General features: G+C 55.4%; 1 protein-coding gene across 6 annotated transcripts in view; it reads left to right on the plus strand.

The window, feature by feature from the left end:
* The window catches only part of PEBP4 (phosphatidylethanolamine binding protein 4), a 95,658-nt gene that overhangs the window by 31,324 nt on the left and 40,243 nt on the right, over positions 1 to 24,091 (plus strand). For 5 of the 6 annotated variants that reach the window (XM_074563437.1, XM_074563440.1, XM_074563438.1 and 2 more), the window contains one exon: positions 16,599 to 16,697. The exons of the other annotated variant lie outside the window; for it this stretch is intronic. In XM_074563437.1, coding sequence (XP_074419538.1) covers positions 16,599 to 16,697 — 99 coding nt within the window. The remainder of the gene's footprint in view (positions 1 to 16,598; positions 16,698 to 24,091) is intronic. 6 annotated transcript variants of the gene reach the window in all.

Raw genomic sequence — 24,091 nt, forward strand, 5'->3', positions numbered from 1 at the left:
TGCCCCTTGGCGACAGGCATTTCGTCCCCTTTCCCACCGTTTTGGGTGCAAAGGTGGCGTTTGGGACGTTTCGCCGCAGATTTGTGCCACGCAGGGCGCATCGCCGCCTGCGACATGGGGCAGCACGGCAGGGGGGCGGGATCTGTATCTGAGCATGGTGTGGGTTATCCCTCCCTCTGCCACCTTTTCCTCCTCTTCCCAAGTGGATAAATTGTTTTTCCCGGTCCTGGTGTACTGGGAAGGGGGTCGCTCTGCGGTCGGGTCAAGGGGGTGGGCACCCAGTGGTGACGCTCCCCCCTCTGGGTGACACTTCAAGCACCCGTCTCTTCCCACAGCTCACCTCAGCAGACAGCCCAGCGCCGCGCCTCCAGCCCCAATTAATTAAGCCGGATTGGTACAGACTAGATTAGGGAGGCGTTTGATCCAGTCGGACCAGTTCCCAGCTCCCAGGGCGACTGGTGTGGGCGCGTGCCAGCATCGTCCCCGGTGCGATGCCCGGGAGCCGTGCGCGCTTCCCTCCTTGCTGGAAATACTTTCTCACCAAATAGCATTAAATATTCCTGAGCTGTGAACGTCTTGGACTGATTTTATTTTCCATAAATAAACTTGTTGGGAGATATTTGGAGATGGGCCTAAGCTGCAGAGCTTGGACCGGGTCCCAAATCTCGCTGCTGTTTGGGCTCGAGGGGGGTTGGTTCAGGATCGTTTCGAGCTTTATTTCGGGTTTTGAGGGTTGGGGATTAAAAAGCTGCCCTCGAACGGGACTCTCTCAGCGCTTCCCCGAGCTCCCCGCTCCCCCCCGGGGCTGCTGATGGGGGGAGAAGGGGTAAAACACCCCCCCCCTTAATGCTGGCGATAGGGTTGTATCTATAGGGGCTGCTGTAGGGGATGGGGGGTTCCAAAGCGGCCACTGGGGGTTTCCAGTGTGGCCAACTGGGTGCTGTACGTGTCTTTGGGAGGTACGAAACCCCCGATGCTTGGGTTGGGACGGCGGATGCTCGAGGTTTTAGGCAGCATCGGTGCCCGTGCGGCTTTTTTGGGGGTGCAAACCCTTCCTCCTGCCACCTGCGGGGTCCCCAACCCGCTCCCGGCTGGTGACAGCCACGCTCCGTCCCAGCTTCTGGCTGGAATTGGGTCGTTTTCCCAGATTGAGCAAAGGAAGAAGGAAGGAAAAAAAAAAAACCAACACAAAAACCCAAAAAAAGAAAAAATCAATTCTGTTTATTTATTTTTAAATGGGGAAATTAAGTAGGAGAGCTGTAAGGATGTGTTTGCAAACCCACTCCCCGCGCGGCGCATCCCGGGGAGGCGGGATCCGGGGGGCGAGGGGGTGCGGGTTTCATTCCTTTCCCATACCGGAGGGGCCGAGCGCTTTCTGCTTGTCCGCCGTGCGCCTGATTAATTATGACAAGTACAGGATTGCTCTTTTGGTGCGCGCACATGCTCCCCGAACCCCTCGCGGTCCCTCACCCTCCGCTTCCCTTCTTTTCACTCAATTTTCAGGTTTCTGCCGAGCGCGGCCAGGGGAAGAGGAGTCTAATCTGACCCGTAAACTCTGTCACATCCTCATTAATTTGGCCATGTCTCCCTCAGTAGCCTAAGGGAACCGTCACATTTTTAACGAGGCTCCGAGGAAGCCGTCACGGCGACAGCTTCATTTTGACAGCTGCGATGGGAAAGGTGCAGCGTCAGGTTTTGTGCGGCTCCCGGGGCTCCCGCGGCCGTTTTCGGCTGGTCCGTGTCAGGGATTTGGCCCTCGCCGTGAAAGCTTTTGCAGCTCCGGGTCTCGTTTCGGCTGCGTTTCACCCGGGATGCGGCCGCCGCTCCCCAATTTGATGGTGGTTTAAAGCTGAGCTGGGCACGGAGCCGGAGAGAGGGGATCCTGCTGGTCTTCCATCCATGGGCGTTGCTGCTGGGATGGCGCCGGCATCGCGGTGTGGGGCATGGCCGAGCCCTTGGGAGAGCTCCAGGGCTTGGTACTGTGGCTCAAGATGAGCTGTCCTGGCCAATTCTGGGCAATTCCACTGTTTCCCCCCATTATTAGAATCATAGAATAGAATCATGGAATGGTTTGGGTTGGAAGGGACCTTAAAGAACATCTCGTCCCACCCCCTGCCCTGGGCAGGGACACCTCCCACCAGCCCAGCTTGCTCCAAGCCCCGGCCAACCTGGCCTTGAACCCCTCCAGGGATGGGGCAGCCACAGCTTCTCTGGCCAATCTGGGCCAGGGGCTCACCCCCCTCACAGCAAACAATTTCTTCCCCAGATCTCATCTCAATCTCCCCTCTGTCAGTGTAAAACCCTTCCCCCTCGTCCCATGGCTCCCCTCCCTGCTCCAGAGTCCCTCCCCAGCTTTCCTGGAGCCCCTTTAGGGCCTGGAAGGGGCTCCAAGGTCTCCGCGGAGCCTTCTCTTCTCCAGGCTGAACCCCCCCAGCTCTCTCAGCCTGTCCCCACAGCAGAGGGGCTCCAGCCCTCCCAGCATCTCCGGGGCCTCCTCCATCCCCGCTCCAACAGCTCCGTGTGCTCCCGATGTCCCCAGCGCTGGATGCAGGACTCCAGGTGGGGTCTCCCTGAGCGGAGCAGAGGGGCAGGATCCCCCCCTCGCCCTGCTGCCCACGCTGCTGGGGACGCAGCCCAGGCTGCGGGGGGTTTCTGGGCTGCCAGCGCACGTTGATGGCTCGTGTCGAGCTTCTCCTCCACCAACACCCCCGAGTCCTTCTCCTCGGGGCTGCTCTCCAGCCATTCTCCACCCAGGCTGTTTATCCGTAAATCTAAATATTTGGTAATGAAATCTCATGGCAGGGTCCCTTTCCCAAGGAATATTCCCCGCCAGGGAGGTCAGAGGCCGCATCCGTGAGCGGTTTTGTGCTCAGGGCGAGGATCTGTTGCTGTTTTGTGCAAGGGCAGCATCTGATTCGGAGGGATCGTGCTCCATCCTGGGAGCTCTTAAAGCCTATTCTAATGCAAATGCGCATTAGCTGATAATCTGAATGTTGAGTGGATTATTTCACCCCCAGATGAGCTGCTGTAAGGCAAATTTTTTTTGCTTTTATTCAACCAAAAAAAAAACCCCCACCACGCCACAAAGAAACCCACCTTGGAATTATGTTTTATCGCCAGAAATCGGCGCAGGAAGCACGCTTCTCTCTTTCCCTCGCCCACCCTAAAAGAAATGAAGAAATACGACGTAATGACACCCTCTAACAGCTTTATCACATATGCAGGATAATTGTATCAGCAAACATTTGTATTGCAATTAAAGCAAGGAGGCAATAAACCATGAGAAATCAATTAGAGGAGGATCCCGGCTGCGGGAGCAGCATCCCATCCTCCCGCTTGTCCTGCTAAGGTGCGCTAAGACCCAACCATCCTGTTTCAACCAATTCCGCCCCCCCAGAAAAAAAACACAGTGGGGCTCGACACCCTAAAAGTGGGGCTGAGCAGGGTGTCGCGTTTTCTCTCTCCAAGTTTCCCGCGTGCTGGAGCATCGCTGCCAGCTTTGCAACCATCATCATCATCATCGTGATGCTGGAGCGTCGCTGCCCGGTGGTGTCGTGGCGTCGTTGCCTGGTGTTGGAGACGGTAGTTTTTGGTAGTTGATGGTTTTCCAGGACAGGGAGCAGGGGCAGCATCCCTGCGCCCACATGGTGGTGGGATTTGGGTTTGTTTTCGGGGCTGGGACCAGCAGCAGGTTGGGTGTGTTGTTTGAAGCCACCGGGCTCAGCTCCTGCCACGGTGCGAGTGGAAACGTGCAGGAAATGTGCATTACAGAATCACAGAATTACGGAATGGCCGGGGTGGGAAGGGACCTCTGGAGATCCCCTCATCCAACCCCCGGCCAGAGCAGGGTCACCCAGAGCAGGTGGCACAGGGACGCCTCCAGGCGGGTTTGGGATGTCTCCAGAGACGGAGACTCCCCCACCTCTCTGGGCAGCCTGTGCCAGGGCTCTGCCACCCTCACAGCACAGAAGTTCCTCCTCGTCTTGAGATGGAACTTCCCACGGTCAAGTTTGTGCCCGTTACCCCTTGTCCTGTCCCCGGGCACCACTGAGAAGAGCCTGGCCCCGTCCTCCTGACACCCCCCTTGAAGTATTGATCAGCGTTGATAAGATCCCCCCTCAGTCGGCTTTTTTCCAGGCTGAAGAGCCCCAAATCCCTCAGCCTTTCCCCATCAGAGAGATGTTCCAGTCCCCTCATCCTCTTGGTGGCCCTTTGCTGTCCCCTCTCCAGCCATTCCCTGTCCTTCTGGAACCGGGGAGCCCAGAACTGGACCCAGGGCTCCAGATGGGGCCTCCCTGGGGCAGAGCAGAGGGGGAGGATGACCTCCCTCCACCTGCTGGCCACGCTCTTCTGGATGCCCCCCAGGATGCTATTGGCCTTCTTGGCCACCAGGGCCCATTGCTGGCGCATGGGCAACTTCTTGTCCACCAGGACTCTGCAGAGCTGCTCTCCAGCAGGTCACCCCCAACCTGTCCTGGTGCAGGGGGTTATTCCTCCCGAGGTGTAGCACCCTACGCTCGCCCTTGTTGAACTTCATGAGGTTCCTCTCCACCCAGCTCTCCAGCTTGTCCAGATCTTGCTGAACGGTGAATTATTTAAAGCAGGATTTGGCCTTTTTTTGGTATAAGCGGGCAAAGGAGCTCCTGCTGTGGGAATCCATCCCCGTGCGAACGCTGCTGAGGCTTTTTAGTGCTGCTGACACCACTGGGAGCTCCTCCAGCCCCTCGGCATCTGCTCTCTCCACCTTCTCACCCCAGGACCGGCTTTTTTCTCGCTCCATCACCCCAAATAACAAGATGCCAGCCCCCCCTTGAGCCCAGCTCCAGCCAGCTCTTTGCCCAGGGAGACGCGTTCCCTCCCGCGCGCGCTTGATAAGAAAAAAGAGGAGAAACCCACCAAAACAAACCCTTCCCCTGCACGTGCGGCTCCTTCCCCGGGGAGCGACTGAAAGAGAGACGGAACCGCACGTGACAGATGTTAATCGCATCATTTAATGCGCTCCTGGAAGGCACTTGGATACAAGGGCTGGGTAGGAACCCGTACGGAGGAGAATAGACTATTGTCTCTCATTTATTTCTGCCAGCACCCACGGAGGAATAGATAACCCCACGATACGCAAGGCACCCCCGGGGTTTTATACAAAGGTGCAAATCGCAGCTCTTAAATCAGGGAGTTTTCTGATAATGGGCGGTGGACACGCCCATTTCAATACAAATAAATAATAAAAAACCCCATAAAGCCCATTTTTGTCTCGTCCACAGCTCCCCAAAGGGCTGTTTGGTCTCGGGGGGGGGATACAGAAGAGGGGAAAATAGCGATGATTGGCACCCCAGCATCCCCGCACCAAACGCCTCTCGGGCGGCCTGGGAAGTGATGAAAACCCGTCAAATATTCGGGGTAGGTTGGAGAAGGGCTATTTGCCGCGCGGGGCTGTCGGCGGCGGCAGTAGGGAATTGCATCTGGGAAGCAGGAACAGCATCCCCCAGGCCGGTTCCCTGATTGAATTCCCCCTCGGTGACCCGGGGCCATAATTGCAGCCAAGGGGAGCCGGGGCAGATCGCGCCCGCCGTGGAAATCAGCATCTCCATCCATCACCCGACCCGGGGAAGAAATTGAGGCAAGATGACTAAAGGTCCATAAAAGTAGCAAACTTATTGACTAATAGATTTCTTAGTCATGAAGTCCCCGTGCTCCGTATGTACCGAAATCAAAGCAATTACGGATTTAAATGAAGCTGGAATCCGCGGTGCAGAAAATGCTTGTTTTAGCGTAAGATTGGCCAGAGGTGAATGACCTGTAAAACCCCTGGTAATGAAAGCTCTTCACAGCTTGCCGTGTTTCACTGGAGGGTAATTGCTGCAGTCTGTGATACGGATCTGGCTGTGTTAATGATGCACTGTTCCTTTTCATAGGACTCATTTAAGCTTCCCATTTTTCAGGGATTTCAAAGCAACAAGGCAGCGTGGAAATTAACACATTACCGTGGACGTTTTCGCACTCTGGAGCATTTAAAATATTATTTAAAGCTTTCGGCCGGTATCGATTAACAAAGTGATGGGGGCCGGGCGGCTTGGGAGAGGGTGGCTGCTGGGGAGAAATGGAGCGCGACACGGGCGTTCCCCGCTCCCGCGTGGCCTACGTCGCTACGATTTGTATTTTATTTCGCATGACAAGATGGATATATTAGAACAAAACATACAATAGACAAAAAAAAAAAAAAGAGATATTTTGGATGGGAATAAAAACCCTATTGACTTCCAACTGAAAACCACATCCAAGGGAGACAGTTGGCTTCTCTTCTTAGTTTATTATTAAATATTTGACTAGGGAGGGAAGTTCTCAGCTGAGCATCTTCTCCCTCCTGTTCCTGGCAAGAGCGGTTTGCGTAGCGGGGAGGGCGATTTCTTGGCCGTTGCGCCAAGGCGGTTTCTGGGTTTCGATCAACAGGTGGGGATGGTGCATCAGGGCTGGGGAAAGGCCCCCGGCTGCACTTTTGCATCCTTCAAGATTCATAATACTGGGGGTGAACGGCTGCGGGATGCGGCGGGTGGGCTGGCGTTTCATCCTCCCCAGGGGATGGAGGCAAGCAGAGCAGCTCCCCGCCGCTCCTGAAATGCTTTTATTTTTCCCCAAATGGGAAGGAGAGCTCGTTTTCCCTCCCAGCCCTCGCAATCTCGGTGGCTGATGCTCCAGCCCGGCTCCCGAGGGGCTCGGGGATTAATTTCCCTGCGTGACCCTGGGGGCCGCCGCAGCCTGACCCCGATGCCGGAGGGGAGGCGAGGTCGGAGCGAAGGAGCAGAGGGGACCGGCAGCAAATGATAAGGAGCTCGGGGCACTTAAGAGTTTGAACAATACGGAAATGGCATTTCCAGTTAACTTAATCGCCGTGCCGGCTCCGGCTGAATATAAGCGCCGAGATTCAATTACCCTCCCCGCCAGCGCGGTCCCCGGGGAGCAGCGTGTCACCGTCCCCCTCGCAGCCGCCGGCTGCCAGCGCCGCCGTCCCACGCTGTCACCCTGCTCCGGGACCCCCCCGTCCTCCCGCCCGGCCTCGGGGGCGGCCGTGGGTCCCCGAGGACATGCCTGCGGCCACGAGCGGGGCCGGGGCTGGCAGAGAGGGGTCGAGGCGTATTCGGGAATGATAAATACGGAGGCTGCAGAGCGCTTGTAGGAATATGAACTTATTCTGCCGTTACTCCTATACGGTTTCGGGATGGCGATCGGGGGAGACGGGGAAATGGAGGTAGCGGTGGGATTTGGGTGACCGTGGAGGGGGTGTTGTACCCGCTCAGCATCATCCTCCATCTCCCCCTCTGTGTAGAGGTGAGCATCATCCCAAATGAGGGCGCGGGGCACAGTGGGGCAGATCAGCTCCCCCCGTTTTATCGGGTACCAATGCCGTGCACAGCCCCATCCATTTCCCAGAGGATTTTAAGGCTGGTCCCGGCAGAGCAGGGGATGGGAGAGGGGATGGCGAGGAGCCGGGGAGGCACCACTCATCCCCATGTCCCACAGGGCGCGATGAGCCCCAAAGCATCCTTGCAAAGACCGTGGGGACATCTGCCGTGACGAAAGCCACCTTGATAAAGGCTTTCCTACAGCCAGGGTCTGTGCTTGGCCCCACATCCCCCTGCCTCTTACCCCTTGCTCCATGTCCAGTTTGGTTGTGGGATGCACGTGCCGGGTGCTTGGCATCACCCCCAGCCCTGAGCCCCGGCAGGGAGGCGAGATTGTAACCGAGAAATAATCCACTTGTGCCGGAGCTGCCCGTGAAACTGTTCTGTATTTTTATAGAGAAAAATCTCATCCAGAAAATAAGAAAACACTCATTATTTAATTTTCCCCAGTATTTTTGTGTGCTCGTGGGATTTTAATAATATTAATTATTTAATTTGCGCTTTGGCAATTCATTTGTGCTGAGCTATTATTTTATCGGAAAGACAGTAATGCTCGGTCTGCTTTTGCATCACCGTCCCTCCTGCCGGCCCCCAGCCCTTCCTCCCGAGTACCCATCCATCTCCCCACCCCGTCCCACCCAGAGCAGTCTGACATCTCCTCGTTGTCCTCCTCCTCCTCCTCCTTTATTTTATTTTATTTTTGATCTCTGGCTACTAGACCCTGAAGATCAATCTGTTGCGTGTGTCGCCGGGTGTTATTTGCCTGTATGGGTGGGAACAGCCGAGCAAAGGGCTGCCAGGCTTGTCAGTTCGGAGTCACAAAGTGGAGGAGATGGTCCCTCCTGAGTGTCCCTGGTGCAGGAGCATCCCTGCGCCCTGTCCCCATCCGAACATTCCTCCATCCCCATCTGAGCATCCCTTCATCCCGAGCATCCCTCCACCCTGAGCATTCTTCCACCCTGAGCATCCCTCCATCCAAGCATCCCTCCATCCTGAGCATCCCTAACCTGAGCATCCCTCCATCCCCATCTGAGCATCCCTCCACTCAAAGCATCCCTCCATTCCAAGCATCCCTCCGCCCCGAGCATCCCTCCGCCCCAAGCATCCCTCCATTCCGAGCATCCCTCCATCCCCATCCAAGCATCCCTCCACTCTGAGCATCCCTCCGCCCTGAGCATCCTTCCATCCCCATCCAAGCATCCCTCCGCCCCGAGCATCCCTCCATTCTGAGCATCCCTCCATCCCCATCCGAGCATCCCTCTGCCCCGAGCATCCCTCCATTCTGAGCATCCCTCCATCCCCATCTGAGCATCCCTCCACCCCAAGCATCCCTCCACCCCCCTCCATCCCCGCCAGCTGCAGCCCCACTTCCCCAGATAATGAGAGTGAGTTTAAAAAACTTAAAGCCTCTTCCTGCACGCTGGTGACTGACACAAATGGAGTTCATATTTAATCATCTGTTAACTCGTTGTCTATTATAGCTCTTTAATAGCACCATAGATATTCTTAATGAAGCATGATTTAAGGTATTTACAGCTCTAGGACCGACAGACATCACTCACAGTGTGCAGGTAATGAGGCGTAAAACAGCTCTGGAAACCGTAAAAATGGGAGAGAGAGAGCGAGGAGGGAGAGAAAGCAGGCGAGGAGTTAGGAGCTGAATTGTTCCAGGGTTTGTTTTAAAATGTTTAGGCATTTAAAGTCATTTCAGCTTTCCCGAGGTGTCTGGTAGCACAGAGTTCAGCAATTCCCAGCGCCGGTAACCCCTGCCTTGCCAAGGAGGAGTCCGGCCCCCCGATGCTCCGGGGCCGAGGGAGCTGCTGAAGCGGCTCTTTCCCTTCCCTGCGTTGGGGAAAAGGGGGAAAAAGCCCTTTGAGGGTGCCCAAAGGCTGCGTGAGTACATCAGTGGGGTCACGGCGGTGTGCTAGAGCAAAACCTGGATTTTTTTTGGTGCTTTTGCCCCCGCCAGGGCTGTTTGCTTTGCCCACCCAGTGTCACAACCACCACGACCCTTTTGCTTACGGTGGGGCAATGCTGGCCCTTCCCTTGGCTCGTTTGCAAATGTCACCCTGTGCAATCCTTTCTTTTTTTCCTCCCCCACCCCCCGCCCTTAGAAAAAAAAAAAAAAAAAAAAAGACCACAAAAAACCTGAAAAAAACCCACCCAAACCCAAGCCAAGATTCGGAAAATAATTTGTGACGGAGGTGCCATTTTGCATCAAAATATTTTGTAGGAAATGTCAAATGTCACCAATCCATGTGTCCCCCCGCGTGATAGTAATTGGGCTGGAAGGCTGCGCTCTGCCACCGCGGCCGCTCGCCTCCTCCTCCTCCTCCTCCTCCTCCTCCTCGCAGACCCGCTCGGGAAATGTGTCGTTCCCCCCCCCCCGCCCCCAGTTCATCCCAGTTTCCCTGCCTGCGGAGTGGGCAGCGCTGTCGGCCTCGGCGTCCCCAGCCCGGGGACAAGCACAGGGTGCTCGTTAGCACCGTGTCGCCCAAATGACAATAAATAGCTAGCGGGAAAGGAAGGGATGGAGCAACAGCTCGGCAGATGGGCTGGGGGGTTATTGGGGTGTTAATTCCCTTTTTTTTCTGGCGTTTTGGGGTTTTTCTTCTGGCTGGAAGGTGGGCGGCGGTGGGGATGGAACGTGTCCCCCCCCGCCGTTCCCCTGGTGTTTGGTGTCTGGCTTGAAGGTGATGAGGATGATGATTTAGATGGGCCTTAATTTTGAGGGGGGTCCAGAGCGTCATCTGTGAGGGGGTTTCTGAGCAAGGAAGCGTGACCCGTCGCTCCCCAAAAAGTGATCCGGAGGCACAGCCTCCTCTTGCAAACCCGTATTTACAGCGTCGGGGACCCCTTGGAGGATTTATCCCGCTTTTCTTCTCGGTTCCGTTAGGTGTGTAACACACCCAGAGCAGTTTTCTTGCGAGGAGCCGGTTTATTCTGCTACGGGGGAAAAACCAAACCGTTCTCCTTTTGTACCAAATAAATCATTCCTCAAAGCATCCCAAGACCTGAATCCAGGAAAGGATCTTTAAGTCGCTCGCTTTAACGATGTCGGATTAATCAATTCTTATTAGAACATCAGGCTGCATGAATATGTGTCCGGCTGGGCCACGGCGAGCCCCGGGGGAGAGCGGGAGGGATGGGGAGAGCTGCGGGGTGTTGGGAAGTCAACGAAATTCCCTCGGGAAGCGCGGGGCCGGGGGTTGGGGAGGGGCACAGACCCCCGTGGCTGGGGGGGGGAGCTGGGACGAGCCTACAGCCTGTCGCCTGGGGCGAGTTGCCCCGGAGCGGGGTGAATATCGCTGACCTGGATTTCGCCGGGGGAGAAGAGCGAGGGAAGCCAGGAGAACGGACGGACACGGTGGCAAACAAATGTTTTGCCTGCCTCACCCCTCCTTACCCCCCACCCCGGTGCTGTTGGAGGAAGGAGCTAGAATTTCTCTTTGGCGAAGCATCAGCAGCAGAATTGCTAACTATGTGCCCGTTATAGAAACTTTTTTAGTACTGGGGCTGAGCCAAGGAAAAAGCCCAGATTGACTCTGAGCGCTCAGCTGGTGCGCGGCAGCGCTTCCACCTCCCGGCACCGGTGGGACGCGGGCTGGAGCCCTCTGGCCACCACCCGGAGAGACCGTCACCACCCGGGGTGATGTTTCCCAGGACGCCGGCCGCCCTGCCCACCTCCCCGCCCATCCAACTGCCCCCGGCTTTGCGTTTATTTCCATTTTTCTGCTTTGCGGTTGCATAAACCGAGCTCTCCCCATGGCCGTGGCGCCGGGGGGCTGGGGATGCATCGCCGCATCCCAGCTCGGCGCCGGAGGGACCGGCCAGCATCGTCCCGTGCCATTGCTCCCCCTGAAATCCTTTGCAGGGAGATAATTCAGGTTATTGCAATGCCGAGCTTTAGCTCTCGGGGAGGCCTTTTGGCTCGGATACCGTCTTAGTCCGTCGGTGCCGTGGTTTGCTTGTGCAGCGGCTCCCTACCTAAATTCTTTAGGACCTGTGAAGGGACACGGGTGGCAATAGGTCAGCTGGAAATGTCACGTATTTCCGCGCGCGGTGAGGGGTTGGATGCTACCGGCAGGTTTTGCTGTGAGCAGCGTAACAGCCCTCGGTGTGGCCAGGAGCGAGCAAGGAGCAGCTCCGAGGGGTGGATCCGCTGGGGAGGATCCAGGTGGACTTTTTAAAATCACCCAAAACCCTCTCGCACCCTGTGCCGGGAGGTGGGCGCCGGGCTGGGGCTTTGCCCATCACTCTTCCTTGATTTTGGGATCGAATTTTTGAGATGAGCGGGGCCAGCGGAGCTGGGTGCCTTCTGGCTTGGCTTCACAGTCGGGAGAAAGCGATTTTGTGGGGTTTTCCTCCGTGTCCCGCAGCAGGAATGCCGGCGGGACGGGGTTTTGCTCCGGCTCCATCCCCTGCAAGGCAGAGCCCCACGGCACTGCCGAAAATGCCGGGATGCTGCATGTGTGCCGCTTCCATGTGCGCTGGTTTCCAAGGAAACCTCTCGCTCTACATGTGTGTCGCTTAACACCCTATTTGCTTTCATTTGGATAAGTCTTTAATTCCTGTGCAGCCCCGGCTCGGCGGGATCTATTGAGCTGTGTGTGTATCCGCAGCTCACAAATCCCTCTCCTGCCTCCTGAAAAGTCCCTGCCTGCTCGGAGCAAGTTTCCTAAACCTGTGGCTAATCGGAGGAGCTGGTGCATTCTGCTGTGAGAACTGGATGTATCGCTGCTGCTCGCGCCTCTAGGAACAATTAGCAGGGAAAACGTGCCACGCGGCGCTGCCGGCATCTGCCACCCGCTCTGCTGCCGTGGCTCCCTTTCGGGTGTCGAGGCAGGGCAGGACACCCGCGCACGGGGACACGGGATGCGAAACCCGGGGGCAAAGCTTCCACCGAGCCCTGGGGGAAGGCAGCATCACAGAATGAGAGAATAATTTGGGTTGGAAGAGACCTTAAAAGTCTCAAAGGCCATGAGCAGGGACACCTCCCACCAGCCCAGGTTGCTCCAAGCCCCGGCCAACCTGCCCTTGAACCCCTCCAGGGATGGGGCAGCCACAGCTTCTCTGGGCAACCTGGGCCAGGGGCTCACCAGCAAAGAATTTCTTCTTAATATCATAGAATCATGGAATGGTTTGGGTTGGAAGGGACTTTAAAGCCCATCTCGACCCACCCCCCTGCCCTGGGCAGGGACACCTCCCACCAGCCCAAGCTGCTCCAAGCCCCGTCCAACCCGACCTTGGAGGAGCTCATTAAATGCTAATTGCAAAGCGCCCCAGCGAGGGGAATGGCTGGGGACCGGGGAAGGGTGACCCTCAGAAGGGTGATCCTGGGAAGGGTCACCCTTGCATGATCCCGGTGGCGTCCCCATTGGCGTGACACTGGTGGGACACCCCGTGACCCCAACACCAGCAGCTCCTCCGTGCCCTGGGCTGAGCAGAAAAGGGTGACAAGGTGTAGGGGGGGGGTTGTTCCCCCAAATGTTCAGCCTCGGTGACCCAAAATGGCTCTTTCTTCCTTTCCTTCCTCTCTTCCCTCTGCAAAGGAAGGTGCTGCCCGTTCTGCACTGGAGGGCTGAGGAATTTTCTGCTCTAAACTCACTTTCCTCCTCTCCAAAAAATCCCCGGGGCTGGTTCATGCCTGTAAAGCTCCCGTTGTCACGCCGGGCTGGCTCCTGTGGGAGCCCTGACAGCAGCTAATGCTGTTAGCCTGTGTCGGGGAGGGATTTCAGCATTAAAAAGGGAAAAAAAAAAACAAAAAAACCCCAAACCAACAAAAAAAAAAACCCCAACCCTAAAATCACCAGCACTCGGGCTGCTCTGTTGCTCGCGAGCAGAGCCAGCCAAAAAACACATGCCTCGTGGAAACCGCTTGGGGACACTGCCTGGGGACACAGCTTGGGGACATGGCCCGGGGACACAGCCTGGGGACGCCAGACGGAGGGTTTTCACGGCTTTTGGGGTGATTTTGGGGGGGCTGGTGCCTCCCCTAGGAGCAGCGCCTGGCCGCTGGCAAGGGATGCGCCGGCACCTAAAGCGGTGCAGAGATTAACTCTGGGTCACAGAGGGCTTTGCTATCTTTAGGCGGAAGGTGAGGGATTGTCCCTCTTAGGGTGGCCCGCAGGTATTGAGCCAGAGAAATCCCTGGGTGCCCGCCCGGCGCGGGGCCGCTGACCCCGGCTCCCGTCCCCGCGGGGGACTGGCCTCGCCGGCCCCCGGCCGCCTGCGCCGCCACCTTTCTAGGCCACAATCTGTCCCCAATTGCGAGCCTGCTGTTAACTTCGCTTGCACTCTATTCTCGTGTTTGCTGTTATTTTTTAACACTTTTTCCCCCCCCCCCGATTTTTTTTTTTAAATTTCTTTTTTTTTTTTTTTTTGCATAAAAGCACTATCCTCTCCCCAGAGCCTGCCTGTAGCGAAGGCATGGTCTGTACAACTGCAATTATTTCGAAGAACAGATGGAGTGAGGAGCAGAAAGTCTGTTAATAGTAATAGAAATGCTACATGTTAACCTGGACAGCACACGATGACAGTCCCATGACTACACGTTCTGTTCCCACCAGCTGGGCTCCCGCGCGGAGCCGAGAGCTTCAGCAACGCCGCGCTCGGCTCCGCACCCTCCCCAAAGTTACAGCTCAAATTCCTTCACACTTGGAAGGCAAGGAATAGTGCTGATTTTTTCTTTTTTTAATTAATTAATTAATTTATTTTTTTGGGTGGGGGGGACGCGATGCTCTCAGGGATGCGGCCGGCTGCAGCTGCGAGTGGAGCTCGGAAGGCTGTGCTGGTGCCGCCGTCCGGAGAGACCTGGGCAGGCTGGAGAGCTGGGTGGAGAGAAACCTTATGGAATTCAATAAGGGCGAGTGTGGGGTGCTGCCCCTGGGGAGGAATAACCCCCCCGCACCAGGACAGGTTGGGGGTGACCTGCTGGAGAGCAGCTCTGTGGAGAGAGACCTGGGATGCCCAGAGAGGTGGGGGAGTCTCCGTCTCTGGAGACATCCCAAACCCGCCTGGAGGCGTCCCTGTGCCACCTGCTCTGGGTGACCCTGCTCTGGCCGGGGGTGGGACGAGGGGATCTCCAGAGGTCCCTTCCCACCCCCGCCAGACTGGGTTTCTGTGAGTCCTGGTGGCCAACAAGATGACCATGAGCCAGCAATGGGCCCTGGTGGCCAAGAAGGCCAGTGGCATCCTGGGGGGCATCAAGAAGAGCGTGGCCAGCAGGTGGAGGGAGGTCATCCTCCCACTCTGCTCTGCCCCAGGGAGGCCCCATCTGGAGCCCTGGGTCCAGTTCTGGGCTCCCCGGTTCCAGAAGGACAGGGAACGGCTGGAGAGGGGACAGCAAAGGGCCACCAAGAGGACGAGGGGACTGGAACATCTCTCCGATGGGGAAAGGCTGAGGGATTTGGGGCTCTTCAGCCTGGAAAAAAGCCGACTGAGGGGGGATCTTATCAACGCTGATCAATACTTCAAGGGGGGTGTCAGGAGGACGGGGCCAGGCTCTTCTCAGTGGTGCCCGGGGACAGGACAAGGGGTAACGGGCACAAACGTGACCGTGGGAAGTTCCATTTCAAGACGAGGAGGAACTTCTGTGCTGTGAGGGTGGCAGAGCCCTGGCACAGGCTGCCCAGAGAGGTGGGGGAGTCTCCGTCTCTGGAGACATCCCAAACCCGCCTGGAGGCGTCCCTGTGCCACCTGCTCTGGGTGACCCTGCTCTGGCCGGGGGTGGGACGAGGGGATCTCCAGAGGTCCCTTCCCACCCCGGCCACTCTGGGAGTCTGTGACGCAGGGAGGGAGGTGGCAGCTCTGCTGTGAGGTCCTGAGCTTCGGCCTCGCCAGGTGTCATCCTCACAGCCCCTTTTCCACGCACACGCGTAGCGTAAATCCCTCGGGATGCAGATGGATTGAGCCGGGCTGGGATTACCGCAGCGGGCCAGCAGCACCTCCAGCGAGGAGGTTGCATGACTTGGAGATTATTTTTTTTTTTTTCGCAACTGTTGCAAGCTGGTTGCTAAATGGGTTGAAATCCCTGTTTTCTGGTTAAACCGGTGGTGTTTCAGAGGGCAGGGACTGAGCCATGCAGGGCTGCAAAGGGGCTACGGGGGAAAACTCTGGGGATGGCAACGCCGCGGGGGTTGCTTTGCCCAGTTTGTCCCAACCAAGGGTTGGGAAATAAAGCGAAATGTTGTCTCTTTGGGTGGGAATCATCTGGCTAAATCCCATTCCCGCTCCCGGCGTTGACGAAACCTCGTCCCCCGGGCGGGCTGGAGCGGAGCCGGGCACCGCTGGCGAGCTGACAGATGCACCTGGAGGTTTTATTAGGCTATAGATCCCTTAATCTGGGTGCTTGCAGGATAAACTGGCGCCTGAGGTCCTGCCAAATCCCCGGAGATCTGCGGGTTTTCTATCCGCAGCCTCCAGAGGTCACTTCAAACCCAGCTCCATCCTCAGGGGGACCAAAATAATCCGCCTTGTCTCCTAGCGCTGGGGGCACCCATGGGTGCTGGCCCCCCTCGGTGTGGGCTATGGGGGATGCTGGGGTCTGAGCCAGCGTCATCCATGACTCCTTCTCTCTTTGCCCGGTTGCCATCACTCAGCAGAGGTTGCCCAAACCACTGGCTGCGCGGTGAAGCAGCGGCTTTGCCTTCTTGCACCATCCCCGGCCCATTTTTGGGTTAATCTGGGGTTTGTTCGGGAAAACTTCACCCTGGCGGAGGCTGGGGCATTCGGCCCGTCCTTGGCCACCACCCTGGGGACGGAGCTGGATTTAAATCCCGAAAATATCCCGTCTGTCCCCCCGCTTCCTTCTCCCAGGGATCGCAACCCTCTGCAGAAAGTGCCCCGTGCTGCGGTGGGTCGTGGTTAGAGGATGGCTGGCAGAGGGGGGGGGAATCCTCTTTGGTGCCTTTTATTTGGCGGTGGCAGAAAAACCCTCTTCTTCCTCTATTTGAAGAGATTTCGACGGCCAGGAGGAAATGGTCCTGAGTGGGTTTTTGCCCCCCGCCTCCCCCCCGACACCTGTCCATCACTCGCTTCTCCATGCGTTTTGCGATGCAACCGTCGAAGCGCGCGCGCGTGGGGAAACGTGAAAAAAAAATATAAATTTGGGGGGGGGGGGCCGCTCGAACTTTCTCCTGGCTCGCACGCCCCTGGTCCCCCCACACCGTGCCCATGGCCACCTCCTCTCCTCTCTTGCAGAGCAAGAAGTACGTGCTGGTGCTGGTGGACCCCGACGCTCCCAGCAGAGCCAACCCCCGGAGCCGTTTCTGGAGGCACTGGCTGGTCACCGACATCCCAGTGAGTCCCCCACTTTATCTGTCTCGGGGTCGCCGGCAGCTCGGGGCTGCCCCCGAACACCGGGAGCCGTTGGGTCTTCCCACCCCGGGGGGGGGTGGGTGGGTTTGGATTCCCACGGGATGCGCATCTCGCCGGGTACGGCGGCGTCTCGGCGAAATCCCGAAGGATGAGCATTTTGCGAGAGAAATGGCAACGGTGCTGGGCGTGTAGGTAGGGGAGCGTTTCCTGGGGCTATATAGAGCCCAGCTGGTCCAAAAATATTGCTGGATTGGGGTTTTTTTTGGTTGTGGGTTTTTTTTTTTTTTTTTGCTTCGTCTTTTTTTTTTTTTCCCCCTAAGGAAATGCTGAAAAAAAACAACAACCCACTTTGAAAACTCCCTACCACCAGTTTTCTCTGCTTAGACAACCCGTCGTTTCAAACATTCCCTTGCTGCCCTTTATTTTTATTTTCTCTAATTTTTTTTTTCAGTTAAAAAAACAGTTTTGGTGAAAATCTCACCAAATTTTTCTTCTTTTTTTTTTTTTTTTTTTTTTTTTTGGGGGGTGAAAAAAGCGTTTCCAGCAAACGGAGAAAGGGGGGAAATGGGTTTGGGCTGAATTCCTGGTGCTTCCCGTGGCCAAGGGACAGACGGACAAGCCCGTACCCTGCCATGGGGCATCGCTCCCGACCTCTCCCAGTACATCACTGGTTTGCTTCCCAAACGATTTTGGGAAATCAATTTGTTCCGCTCCCGCTCGCTTTTATCTTTTAAAAAGATAGGTGTTTCAGCCCTGAATCAATCTAACTAATAATCTTAGTACTAAAGTCTAATTAAGATATCAATTAATTTGCAGCATGCATTTAACAAGAAATATCTCGTCATTCTCCTCTATTATTCTCGGAAATTACTGCTAAGGGCTTTTTTGTACAGATACCTTAATTAGACTTTTTATTGTTAATGGGAATATTGAGCAAATTAAAATTGGATATTAATACTTCCCATGAATTTCATAATTGCCTGAAAAATATAAAGCATTCAGAATAATTGCGGAGATTTGTGTACAGGGCTTGGGTTTTGGGTTTTTTTTATTTTTTTTTAAATCCTTCGCAGAAACCCTTCTGCATTTCTAACAACAGGGTCCTGAAAGTCTCTCATTAATTTTAATATTTACTAAACGCAAAGAAGCCCAAGCTCTTGTTTTCCCTTCTGTACACAGATCCTTCTGAGGCGTTCGGTACTGCTAATTATTGTGGTTTTCTTTTCTTTTCTTTTCTTTTCTTTTTTTTTTCTTTGAGTATAAGATCATTTAAGCAAAGAAGGGAAACGCGGGATTAAAACCAGTTCTCCAGCGCAAATGGAAGGTGGTTTTCCCCTGGTATCTGGGCAGCTCAGTTTGCGGTATAAAAGGTCAGGAATCTCCTTGCCAGGCCACCCAGGAGGGGGAAAAAGGAGATTTTTGGGAAGGCGAAGGCCTTTCCCATCTCTGCCAGGGATGGGGCTGACCCCCAACCCCAACCATTCCTTGAGCTTTCTTATCGCCAGATAAATATATTTATATACATAGATGAGCAGGGAGTCGGGCTTGATGATCCTTATGGGTCCCTTCCAACTTGAGATATTAGATGATTCCATGATATATTATATATAAAATACATACATTGGCATGATAGATACATTCTAGAAATAGATCTAATGATGTGATCTAGGTATTATATATAAAATACATATAATGGCATGATATATATGAATATATCTAATGATGTGATCTAGATATTATATATAAAATACATATATTGGCATGATATACGTATGTTATATGAAGATATCTAATGATGTGATCTATATCTCTCATTTAGCTGTCTAATGTGTGCGTATATATACCCAAATCTCACGTATACACACATGTACATACGTATAAATCTCCGCAGCACTACGCGACACCACCAAACCCATCGTCATCCTCGCCGGGCACCGGGACAAACTCATCTTGCCCCAGCCCTGAGGTCGGTCCCCGTTGCCAGGGAGGTGGTCCCAACATCTCAGAGCTTTCCCAAAAGCCGGAGTTTTCCCAAAGCCCCAGCCCCAAAATCGCTTCTGCGAAGCCGGCGGCTCCCCGGGCTGAGCCACATGGTGTCTCGTTGAAATGCAGATCGTTTGGGGGGTACATGGAAGTCTTGGCTGCGAGGAGCTTCAGCTGACAGGCTTATTTGCACACTGGCTCTAAAATAACCGTGTAGGCTTTACATGACACCTTCTGTTGCTTTGGTGCAGAGAGGGGCTTTCGTGTGCCTTCCTCCGGCAGGGACAGGGTGGCCGGTGCCATGGGTGGGGGCTGCATCATGCTGGCACCGCCCCAGCATCGCCCCAGCATCTCCCCCGCATTACCCCAGCATCACCCCGGCATCTCCCCGGCATTGCCCCAGCGTCACCCTGGCATCACCGCAACATCTCCCCACCATCATCCTGGCATCGTCCTGTTATCAGCCCAGCGTCGGCCCAGTGTTGCCCCAGCATCACCCCACCGTTGCCCAGCATCACCCCAGCATCATCCCAGCATCATCCCGGCATCATCCCAGCGTCTTCCCAGCATTTCCCCAGCATCTTCCTAGCATCTTCCCAGCATCGCCCAGCATCATCCCAGCACCTTCCCACCATTGTTCCAGCATCATCCCAGCATCCCCCTAGCATTGCCCCAGCATCTTCCCAGCATCTTCCCAGCATCACGCCAGCATCTTCCCACCATTTTCCCAGCATCATCCCAGCATCACCCCACCATTGCCCGGCATCGCCCAGCATCATCCCGGCATCATCCCGGCATCTTCCCAGCATTTCCCCAGCATCTTCCCAGCATCATGCCAGCGTCTTCCCAGCATTTCCCCAGCATCTTCCTAGCATCTTCCCAGCATTGCCCAGCATCATCCCAGCACCTTCCCAGCATTGTTCCAGCATCATCCCAGGATCACCCCACCATTGCCCGGCATCGCCCAGCATCATCCCGGCATCATCCCGGCATCTTCCCAGCATTTCCCCAGCATCTTCCCAGCATCTTCCCAGCATCTTCCCAGCATTTCCCCAGCATCTTCCTAGCATCTTCCCAGCATCGCCCAGCATCTCCCCAGCACCTTCCCAGCATCTTCCCAGCATCATCCCAGCATTGCCTCAGCATCACCCTGGCATCACTGCAGCATCTTCCCAGCATCGCCCTGGCATCTTCCCAGTATCACCCCAACATCACCCCGGCATCACCCTGGCATCACCCCAGCGTCATCCCAGCATTGCCCCAGCATCTCCCCAGCACCTCTTTGCCGTGCCCGAGGTTTGGAGGGCAGCGGCTCTGGCAGCTCTAAGTGCCACCGTGGGTGCTGCAGTACCTTGGCACGCCACCAAGTTTGGGATTCGGCTCGGAATTTGCTTTCCCGGGTGGGGTTTGGGGATGGAGCATCCCAGCCCCGGCCGTGCGGCTCGTGGTTCCTTATCAGCCGCTGCTCCGCTGCTCTGCCGTTTGTCAAACACGAGAGATGCTTTCACTCCCATTCAAAATAATTTAAATAAAAATGTTGCTACAAAGTGGAATAATATCTTTTGATGAATGTTTTTAAAGCCCTTTAGGTTTTCATGGTAATTTGCAGTGTAAAATTATTTAGAGATAAGAGCCAAATTAGCTCTTATAGGCGGAGGTCGATATGTCCCGTTATCCATGCAAGCAGTGTTTAAATATAATCAGCCTTTACTCTAATGCAGCATAATTGTTCATTTGAAATAGCTTTTTTTTTTTTTGCTTTTTTTTTTTTTTTGCTCCATTCAATGAGTCATTAAAATATTCAAAGGATAATGCAGTGAATTGGAAATGAATTTATCACATTATCCTGTATATACTGTAGAGCATCAGGTAACTAGGCAGAGTCGGAACCAGTTTACAGAGAAACCCAGTAAACAAGGCTTTTTCCATTTTGCATTCAGCGGGGGAAAGAAAAAGAAGGGAGAAAATACTGCCCTTCAAATGGAAAGCTTTCCGTCTTTATTCCCCCTCCTTGGGGAGGAGGAAGGGGGAGGGAGAGAGCAGCAAATTTGTACTCCACTAAAGCCTCGCCTGCTTTAACTTTATTTTTATCAAAATATGTTTGTAACAGAAAGTCGTTATGGAAACCGGTTCTGCCAGCCGGGAGAAATCCTGCGCCAGGCTGGAAGGGAGCGGAACCCACCGGGTGCTGCTGCCCTCCCCCGGCACGGCCGGGCTCCCTCCGCCGACCCCTTCCATGGGCAGAGGGTTGGGGAAACTGAGGCAAGGAGCTGGTGGGAGCCCGGTGCGGGGTCAGAGAGGGGAAATCCATCGAGACGGAGTTATCGGGAGCGCCGTTCCCCATCTCCCATCCCGTTAAACGCCTTTTCTCCCCACGATGGGTGCATTGGGCTCCAGCCCCCCCGGCCCCAGCGCTGCGGTCGCTCCCGGGGTTTTTGCGGAGCGGGATGGGGTGGTTGCAGGATGGGCGGGTTTGGGCACCGAGGGACCCCAGCATCCCTGCCCGATCCCAGCTGTCCCAGGGCCACCAGTGGTCCTCACCCGCCGCTCCGTCTCCCGCCGTTCCATTTGTGGGAGCGTTTCTCCTTCCCGGCTGATAAACAGGCTCCGGGTTGCAAGTGTCACCATAGAAACAGGTGCTATCTTAAGCAAACAAGGGCTTTATTAACCTTAAAATTTACGGGATTTTTGCATGCGTAGAGGCTGGGAAGGGAGCTGAGGGGTGCCGGCCGCTCGCCCCCCACCCTGCCCCAGCCAGCATCCCCGTCCCCATCCCAACGGGACACGGGTGTGATGCACTCTGCAGGAAACTTTTCCCCTCCAGCGTGTTGATACAGTCAAGCTCTTCCAAAATGCTCGGATTTATTAAAAATAACAGAGAGGAGCTCTTCACGGCCGGTTGGTTCCGCTCCTCGGCTGCTGGGGGAAGCACCGTACGGACACGTTGGGGATGCTTTTGGAGAACTCGTGCGATCTGGGTGCGTTCGGCTCCATCCAGCCAGGAGAAAAATCTTGTAGGGGCAGGGAATGTTTTCTCCTGGGTTTATTGATGCTAGTGGGGATGAAAAAAATCAGGTTTTGGGTATCCTTCAGGCAGGAGGGATTCCCGTTTTGGGAGATGCCAGAGTGCCCCAACGTCCATCGCCATCCAGCATCCATGGTCCCCGTGTCCCCAAGCCATGACACCGTGGGATGGCCGTTCCCCATGGCATCGGTGGGATACGCCGCCTGGCAAGGGAGGAGACGGGGCAGATGTAATAATTCGGTGCCGCTGTATCGTTCCTCCTCGTGGAGCCCTTTCTACTCCGCTTTTTTGGCGATCAAACCGAGGGCTTGAAAGGGAAAGAACAGGGAGAAACGTCGTTCTAATTGATGACTTGGCGCCTTGGAATAGTCAGTTCCCCGGTGTGAGTTTCTGTCGCTGCTTGTTAATGAAGCCTTTATTAATAAAAGGGAAAAAAGAAAAACCTAAGGAAAAACAAAATAAGCATAAGGGGTTGCTGCTCGGGTGTAGTTTTCCTCGCACTTTGAGCTTCTTTGGTTCTCCGTAGGCACGTGGGAAGGTCGAGTCCTCCCGAAACACCAGTGGGAACGCTTTTTTGCCGGGATCTGGTGCCGGCCCGTGGGACACGTGTGTCCCTGATGAGGTTTGTGTCGAACAGGTTTCCCGGGAGCGATACCCCAAGTTGAGTCTCAACCCCTATTATTCACGCTCGGCAAACAGATGGGGTTTAATTGCCGTCGCTGTCAGGCTCTCCACAAATACTGTAGGAAAAGGGCTTTTTGGCTAATTGTTTTAAAAGAAAAGTTCAGGAAGGCTGTCTAGAAATGATGGATCAAACGTATTTTAAAGAGCAAACTGTTTATATTACCTTTAAATATAGTCTTTAGTCAACAGCACGAGGAGCAGTGGGTGAATGTACGACTCAATGCTGCCCGAGGGCCTGCGATGCCGCAACAATATGAGAGCAAAAACTTAACTGCTGGGGGAAAAACCGCCACCAAAGCGCAACTGGCCCAAACCGGGGGAGAAAACTGGGTGTCTTGTTGCATGAGGACATGCGTTGGCACGAGCGTGTGTCTTTACACAAGGCCAGGTTGGCGTGGTTGTGTTCAAGGCCAGGTTGGACGGGGCTTTGAGCAACCTGGTCTGGTGAGAAGTGTCCCCAGGGCAGGGGGGTGGAAGGAGATGGTTTTCTTAACCTTTCCAACCCAAACCATTCTATGGGTCTATGGTGGCGTGTCTTTGCATGAGCATGTAGGTTTGCACAAGGCCATCAGAGAATCGTCCAGGTGGGAAGGGACCTTTCAGATCATCGAGTCCAACCATCAACCCAACACTGCCCGAACCACCACTGACCCACGTCCCTCAGCACCCCGTCTGCCCGGCTTTCAAATCCCTCCAGGGATGGCGACTCCACCACTGCCCTGGGCAGCCTGTTCCGATGCTTGACAACCCTTTCACTGAAGAAATTTTTCCCAATATCCATCCCTAACCTCCCCTGGTGCAACTTGAGGCCATTTCCTCTTGTCCCATGGCCTGTTCCTTGGGAGAAGAGCCTGATCCCCCCTGGCTACCCCCTCCTTTCAGGGAGCTGTGGAGAGCGAGAAGGTCTCCCCTCAGCCTCCTCTTCTCCAGGCTGAACACCCCCAGCTCCCTCAGCCGCTCCTCACCGGACTTGTGCCCTCCATTGTCACAGCCACGTCCCCATCCCCAGGTTGGCCACCGTGTCTCACTCCCTTCCAGCCTGCATGAACCCACCTCAGCCACTCACGCAACTGGGAAAACCCCCCTCCCTGCCTTTCTTTTCCCACTCTTGGTGCAACGGCACGACTGCGGCAAACCTCGGTGCCGGCAGGGGGTTCATGCCGGGAGGAGCCCAGCCCGTCCTTGGGCCGCCCTTTGTCACTGTGGTCCGACAGCCCTGGGGTGCTTCATCCCTTCCTGTGCTCTGCCGGGGGGGATTTGGGTCTGCAAACCCCCGCTGTGCAGGAGGGTCGAACCCACTGCTGCATCCCTGAAAACCCTGGATTTCTCACCCCGTGCCAGCTGCTGCTTGGGCTTATTCTCGCCTGCCTTGTAATTAAAGCTCCCAGGTAATTACCCTCCCAAACCCCCTGAAAAGCTGCCGTTAAGTGATTCCCGCTGGGACACGGCGAGTGCTGAACCTGCACCAGGGCTCTGCTGCGCCTTGGGGAACAGCCACCCCATAACCACGCCATCGTGGGGACCGAGCACCCCCTTTTCCTTGCTTTTTGGGGCCGGCAGGAAAGGGGGGAAAACCCCCGGGTACCCCAAAACCTCCAGCCTGTCCCTGCCCTCGCCCCCGGCGATGCGGCACCTTCCCCTTCTGCACAGGCGCTGCCGCGCTGGGGATGACAGGCTCTGCACA

The sequence above is a fragment of the Larus michahellis genome, chromosome 20 (genome assembly GCF_964199755.1).
Source record: "Larus michahellis chromosome 20, bLarMic1.1, whole genome shotgun sequence".
Lineage (NCBI taxonomy): Eukaryota > Metazoa > Chordata > Aves > Charadriiformes > Laridae > Larus > Larus michahellis.